The sequence below is a fragment of the Eurypyga helias genome, unplaced genomic scaffold (assembly GCF_000690775.1).
Source record: "Eurypyga helias isolate BGI_N326 unplaced genomic scaffold, ASM69077v1 scaffold30837, whole genome shotgun sequence".
Taxonomy (NCBI): Eukaryota; Metazoa; Chordata; class Aves; order Eurypygiformes; family Eurypygidae; genus Eurypyga; species Eurypyga helias.
Genome location: NW_010262850.1, coordinates 85136 through 92334, shown reverse-complemented (window position 1 = coordinate 92334; position 7199 = coordinate 85136). Strand labels below are relative to the sequence as shown.

General features: G+C 53.9%; 1 protein-coding gene across 1 annotated transcript; it reads left to right on the top strand.

The window, feature by feature from the left end:
• Positions 1-33: 33 nt before the first annotated feature.
• On the top strand, positions 34-2498 carry ELFN2 (extracellular leucine-rich repeat and fibronectin type III domain containing 2). Its single transcript, XM_010155870.1, has one exon. It carries the CDS (start codon positions 34-36, stop codon positions 2437-2439), a length of 2406 nt encoding a protein of 801 aa, XP_010154172.1. The 3' UTR covers positions 2440-2498.
• The last annotated feature ends 4701 nt before the right edge of the window (positions 2499-7199 follow it).

Here is a 7199-nt window from a genome sequence, read left to right as displayed (position 1 = left end):
TTTCTCATCCTGACGCGGGCACCACTGCAGACCATGACGTGCCTGGGGTTGTGGGCAGCTGCCCTGCTCTGCTTGTTTTCCCCTGGCTCCGTGCGAGGTGACTGCTGGCTGATTGAGGGGGACAAAGGTTACGTGTGGCTGGCCATCTGCAGCCAGAACCAGCCCCCGTATGAGACCATCCCCCAGCATATCAACAGCACGGTGCACGACTTGCGTCTGAACGAGAATAAGCTCAAGGTGGTGCTGTACTCCTCCCTCAACCGCTTCGGCAACCTGACTGATTTGAACCTGACCAAAAATGAGATCTCCTATATCGAGGATGGGGCTTTCATGGGCCAGTCAAACCTTCAGGTCTTACAGCTGGGCTACAACAAACTCACCAACCTGACAGAGGGCATGCTGCGGGGCATGGCCCGTCTCCAGTTCCTCTTCGTGCAGCACAACCTAATTGAGCTGGTCACCCCGACTGCCTTCTCTGAGTGCCCCAGCTTGATTAGCATTGACCTGTCATCTAACCGCCTCAGTCGCCTGGAGGGGAACACTTTCACTAGCTTGAGCAATCTGATGGTGTGCGAGCTGGCCGGCAACCCCTTCAACTGCGACTGTAGCCTCTACAGCTTTCTTAACTGGCTGGCACTCTTCAACAATGTCACCAAGAACTATGACCGGCTCCAGTGTGAGACTCCACGGGAGTTCGCTGGGTACCCGCTCCTCGTACCTCGGCCTCACCACAACCGCAATGCCATCACCATCTTCCAGTCCATGTGCAGAGGCGGCACCATCCCCTCCCTTTCCAGGGTCAACCCAACTCCTTATACCCCTGACTCTCAGCGAGACCTGGATGAGGGCTCAGCCATCAGCCCTGGGGACTTCCTCTCAGTCAAGCCCCCAGCCTCCTCCACCACTGACTCCTCCTTCAGTCCCAGCATCAAGCTCCATGATGTCACCATCACCTCAGCCATCCTGATGGTAACCATCCCCATGCCCTACAGTAAGATGTACGTGCTGGTCCAGTACAACAACAGCTACGTTTCTGACATAGCAACACTGAAGAGCAAGAAGGAATATGTCACTGTCAACAAGTTGAAGGCCCACACGGATTACACTTTCTGTGTGGCCTCCATCCGCAACAACAGGCGCTACAACCACACTTGTCTGACCTTTGCAACCCGGAGCAAAGGCAGGGAGGACCCTATTTCCAGTACTTCTACCACCACACACTATATCATGACCACCCTGGGTTGCCTCTTTGGGATGGTCATTGTCCTGGGGGTGGTGTACTACTGCCTGCGGAAGCGGAGGATGCAGGAGGAGAAACAGAAGTCCCTAAATGTCAAAAAGACCATTCTGGAAATGCGTTACGGATCAGACATTGATACCAGTACCATGGTCCATCCTTCCCAGAAGTTGGGTGAGCCACCAGTCATCCCTGTCTCACGGATGTCCTCCATCCCTTCCATGATTGGGGAGAAGTTGCCCCCATCAAAGTCAATGGAGGCTGGGATGGAGACTCCTAAAGTCACCACTAAAGGTAACTACATTGAGGTGCGGACTGGTGGTGGGGATGGGCTGGAGCGAACTCAGCGGGATGAGGACCTGAGGGAGCTTGACAATGGGCAAGGCTCAGCTGCTGAGATCTCTACTATAGCCAAGGAAGTAGACAAGGTCAACCAGATCATCAACAACTGCATTGATGCCCTCAAGCTGGACACAGCCTCCTTCCTGGGTGGTGGGACTGGTGTTGACTCAGACATGGCCTTTGAGTGCCAGTCCATCCCAGCCAGTTCCTCGGGTGGGCTAGAGCGGCCCAGTTTTCTTTCCCCACCCTACAAGGAAAGCTCCCACCACCCTTTGCAGCGCCAGCTCAGTGCTGATGCCGCCGTGGCCAGAAAGACCTGCAGTGTCTCCTCCAGTGGCTCCATCAAGAGCGCCAAGGTCTTCAGCTTGGATGTGCCTGACCACCCGCCACTCAGCAAGTCTGACTCCAAATACATTGAGAAGGGCAGCCCACTCAACAGCCCTTTGGATCGTCTTCCCTTGGTGTCCCCAGGCGCCATCCACCACTTGGAGGTCAAGCCTTCTTACCATTGCAGTGAGCACCGGCACTCCTTCCCGGCCTTGTACTATGAGGAAAGCGCTGACACCTTGAGCCAGCGGGTGTCATTCCTCAAGCCACTCTCCCGTTCCAAGCGAGACTCCACGTACTCCCAGCTCTCCCCCAGACACTACTTCTCGGGCTACTCCTCCAGCCCCGAGTACTCATCAGAGAGCACCCACAAGATCTGGGAGCGATTCCGGCCTTACAAGAAGCACCACAGGGAGGAGGTTTACATGGCGGCTGGGCACGCCCTGCGGAAGAAAGTTCAGTTTGCCAAGGACGAGGATCTGCATGACATCCTGGATTACTGGAAAGGAGTCTCTGCACAGCAGAAGCTGTGACTATCCCTCGCTCTTTCCAAGGAAACAATACAAAACAAGACACCCTCCCCCTCCCGCCCCCCAAACAAGCAGGAAAAAAACTAAAATGCCACTTGACTGTGAAAAATAAACCAACAACAAAATACTCCCAACAAATACAAAACTGACAAAATTGTTTCTTAAAGTTTACAACAACAGAAAACTCTCACACACACACAGACACACACACACGCCGAATTGTCTCTACTGTGTTACGGGGACCATTGTTCTGCCTGCAGATGGTTGGGAGGAGCGTCCTGCTCTGACACTGTGGTAACAATGCTGGAGTGTGGGTGGGTGGGAATGCCTGGGATGGGGTAGCAACGGTGGCAAAGGAAGGGCAGGGATGGGCACTCACTGGGCATGAAACTCAGCTGTGAACTATTGCTCTTCCTGTTCCTCTTGAGAGTTCGTTTTTCTTTTGGGTGGGAAGGGAGGCCTGTGGTTTAGAAAGCTTCCCTGCCCACCTGGTACCTACTTTTCTCAATCTTCTGTCACTATTTTTTCCCCTACTTCTGTGGCAGTGGAGGCTTTTTTCTCTCTCTGGTCCTCTTCCAAGATAGGTGGGTTGGTATTTTGGAAGAAATTCCATGGCTTCTTTTCCTTTTCCTCTTCCCTTCCCTTCTTTGTTAGGGCTCCCTAGGCCTGCACTTTCTGTCTAGATATTTCATGAACCTCCATCTTTCTCAGAGGAAGGAGAGGAGGTGCAAAGGAAGGAGGGAGGTAGGACCTGCTACACAACAGGCTCTGTGCCCTTGCTGCTATTCCTCCTTCCCATCTCCTGCCGTGTTATTGCTGATGAACACCAGCAATTCCGGGGTGATGGCCGTTCTCCAGGCCTGCTCAGACCCAGTTTTCGGCCATTTGGAGGGGGCACATGAATGTGGTCTTTGGCATGGCAGGCCAGGTCCCCGAGGAGCGGAGGGGGAAAAGGCAGGAAGGTCCGGTCTCTCAGAGTTGTAAAAGGTTCCCATCTCTCCATGAGTGTCACAGAGGTCCCCCCACCTATGCTCAGGTTCCCCTGTGCAGTAGGTTTGGGATTCTCTGTTCATGCCTCCCTTACTATGAAGAAGGGACCTGGAGAGGAGCTGAGCAGAACATGTTCTACAGGAAGCTTCTGCAGCTCTCCCCAGCTGATGTTGCACCATGGAGTGTGGGGTGGGTGTGCATGAGAAGAGCATCAGCCATCCCTCTCCTCACTTGCAGGTGGATGTGAAGAATAGGATTTCAGTGCTGACCTCTCCAGGATGACAGAAAAGCTTCCCCTTGGCTAGGCCATGGACACCCTGGTGTGGGTAGGAGAGAGCTTAAGATGAAGGCAGGAGCACAGGAAACAGAAGGGATGTGAGAATGGGGTCTGGGAGTAGCCCTAGAGGGATGGCTCCAGGAGAAGCTCCCTTTGTGCGTGCAGCCACACCATGTGTGTGCTGAGATAAAAGAGGATACCAGCCTCTGGATGGCAGTGTTCCTTTGGATACTTAAAGGCCCTTATCACCTCCAAAATCCTCCACAATTATCTGGGACAAACTTTTCTTAGGGATCCTGTAATGTCTTGGGAAAAACCCAGCCTTATCTGGTAGTTCCCAACCTCTGTCTCTTGGACAGAAGATCTGCCGCAGAGTTGGGAATGAGCCTGCTGCCCTCTTCACTTCATCCCATTTCTGAGCAGTCCAACAAAGCACAATCTTGGCACTGTCTCCCCCCAAGTTTTCTTGTCAGGCCGGGATGCTGCCTGCTGAGCACGTCTTTACGCAGCACAGTGGGCCTCCTCTCCATGAGCTGCACACCCTGATTCTTGACAATCGTTCACCTCTACCAGTGAGGGCCTGTGTTGTGTTGGTCTTTCCTAAGTGGCTATTTCCTTTTTGAGGCATTCCTCAGAAGCCCTGGTGTTTTTGGGAGCCCTGGGAGAAGGATGAGGGTGCAGGAGCTTATCTGGGAGGGATTTACATGCTGCCTGCAGAGAACCTGCCTGTTACCTGTCAGGTAGTAGCACTGCCAGCTGAGAGCTGGTTTCTATGCCCCTGGTGACGTGACTTCATGTTCTGTGTGTGAGGAGCAGCAGTAGGCAGAGCCTGGTGTGCCAAAATCAGAGTGGGATCCCCAAGGTTCCCTCCTTGCAGGGATGCTGATGGTAAACAATCCTAAGCCAGGTCCTGGTTCCATTGCCTCAGCCTCCTTCCCTGTCAGCCTGCTTCCCCACAGTCAAAGCATCATTTTGCCTCAAGTCCAGAGGCGTTCATGGGTCTGACTCCGCACTGTAAGAGCCTGTCCAACTCAGCGGAAGGCGTGTGTTTGCACATGTGTATGTGTGCATGTGTGTGTATGTGCAGGAGGATGAAGGGAAGTCACATCACTGCTGCCAGGCCTCCCTCCATGTTGGGATAATACAGCAACTCAAGAAAGGTAAATGCTGTGAGAGGTGCTGAGACACAGCAGAGACTCTCCAGCTACCACATGGAGCAGGCCCAGCGGTCTTCCAGCATGGCAACCATCCAAGCAGGAAAAACTAATGGCTGAGGTGCAGACCTGGACAGGAATAGGGGGATGAAAGGCACGGGGCTGGAGTCCTGTTCCTCTCCCCACCTCTTCCCTCCCTGTGCTTCTCTGCTGTATGGTCTTGTAATCAGTTCCACTCAGTCTGTACTTGTGTGGGGGAGCATTAACCTGTGATGGTTCCTGCTCCCTCGCCCCATCACCCCAATGAGGCACAAAAGAAAGGTCGGGATACAGCTATCATCAGGCCCTTCTTTTGCCTGTGGTGGGGGTAAGGCTGGGTAGGAGGGACAAGCCATTTCTCTCCCAACTGTAGCCCCCCACTCCAAACCAGTGGGTGAAGTTTGCACAAGATGGACTGTTCTGTGGGAGGAAGAGGGCAAGGAAGGGGAACGACGTGTCCCACCTTCCTTCCTCCTCCCTTCTTCCTTGTCCTGCTCCCTCCCCAGGGACGAGGGCTTGCAAAGTGATGCCAGCCCTGTTGGAGGAAAGCAGATTTAACGTTCTATTTGCATGATGATTTTAATGTATTTTTCTGAGCAAACACCTGTTGTGTATGTGCCAGTTTGTTGGAATTTAACCTCCTCCACGAAAGTCTCTCCTGTCCTTGTCCCTGTTTTCCCTACTCCTTTCATTCATACCTGATGTGATTTTATGAGGGTCTCCTACCGGTTTGGGAGGGAACACACCCCCAAGAGAACCCAACCCAGTCAGCCCCATAAAAAACATTCCTCCTTCTTTCCAGTGTCCCCCTCCCCTTGCCCCAAATGTGGTCTCTCAGCTGCTTTTTCAGGGTTGTGTGCGTGAAGGGGGATGTGTTTTATACCAAAGGCCTGCTCTTTCTAGTGGTCACCATTTCTCCTATTTAGAAACAGGGGTGATGCCCACAGATCTCATACGAGAAACGGTCACTACCATCCCCACGGCCCGGCTGCTTTTCCCCCAGATCTACAAGGAGGGCTGTTCTTGGGGGAACATGGAGTGCTTCAGCTTCAGGGAAACCTCTGATATGGTAGAAGCTTGATGTGGAGCTGGTTGCAATCGCTAGAAGACCTCCCACCACCTTCCTCTCATTGATTGTGGGGAGCTCTGGATTAGGTCTGTCCTACCCCTCCTTTCCCATGGGTGGCCCTGGCAGAGGGCAGGGTGTGATGAAACCTTTAAAGCCTCTGTGGTGGGAAAAAAATGTAGAGAGAGTGCCTGAAGTTTCCAAGACACCTATGGCTTGCCTTTGGCAAGAGTCCCTCACCCCTGCCTTCTCCCAGGGCAAAGCAGATCCATGGGGCAGAACCAGGACCAGCCCCTTTCACATTTTATTTCTGTGTTGGTGACTCCTGGCAGGGAAGTCAGGGCGTTAGTTCATCTCACTGGAAAGCGTGGAGGGTGAGGAATGAGGCTGAGTGCTGACCTGCCCTCTTCCCCCAGGAACGGGCTCGGGGGGAGCCTGGGATGGGTTCCTGCACCCAGAAGAGTGAAGGTGAGACCCTAGGCATTCTGTTCCCCTGGGACAGAGCGCTTCCCCATCCCTGCTGGTGCTGCCCCAGCTTATGCTGCAGTGCCATGTTCCCCTCTCCCCCTCCCCACTCTTCCATACTGAATAAATCCCTCCCGAGGCAGGTGTGAAATATTCATGACTGACAAATGAAGATTTATGTCGGGCTGAGGAGGCCTCTGTGTGTTTGCAATGCTAATCAGCCTGCCTTCCTGGAGGAGGCTCTGCCAGGCAGGCTGGAGGGAAGGAGGGGGAGATGCAGGAGGGAAGGGGGAAAAGGCGCTGAGGAAGAGAAATGAGGGGCAGACAGACATGGCACGGGTGAAGAGAGTGTGGTGGGACCAAGGAATGGGGAGGCAAGGAGGGGACAGGTAGAGAGAGATGGAGAGGGTGGAGAAGAGGGACAAGGCTGGAAAGACCAGGGTAAGAGATGGCCACTGTGGAAAGAATAGAATGGTAAAGGGAGAAAGGGACCAGCGAGAGAGAGGGTTGAGTGCAGGGGTGGAGGCTGTCTGAGAGGAGGTGGGGTAAGTCAGCAGAGCCTGAAGACAAAAGCCGTGCAGCCTTCGTGATAAGCTGTGGCACCTCCCTGTAGGGCAGAGCTCAGCCCTACAGGGCGGGCAGCTGCCGCATGGGCAGGAGCTGGACCCAGGGCCCCGAAAGCACATTGGCCATGTTTGCTGCTGACTGGAAAGCTCAGCTGCGTCTGGAAGGACACACAGCCTCCAGGAGCCTGGACAACACCCCCTTCCAC

Bases quoted from the DNA above. Each gene is read 5' to 3' on its own strand.
- ELFN2 (XM_010155870.1), top strand. From the start codon at position 34: ATGACGTGCCTGGGGTTGTGGGCAGCTGCCCTGCTCTGCTTGTTTTCC.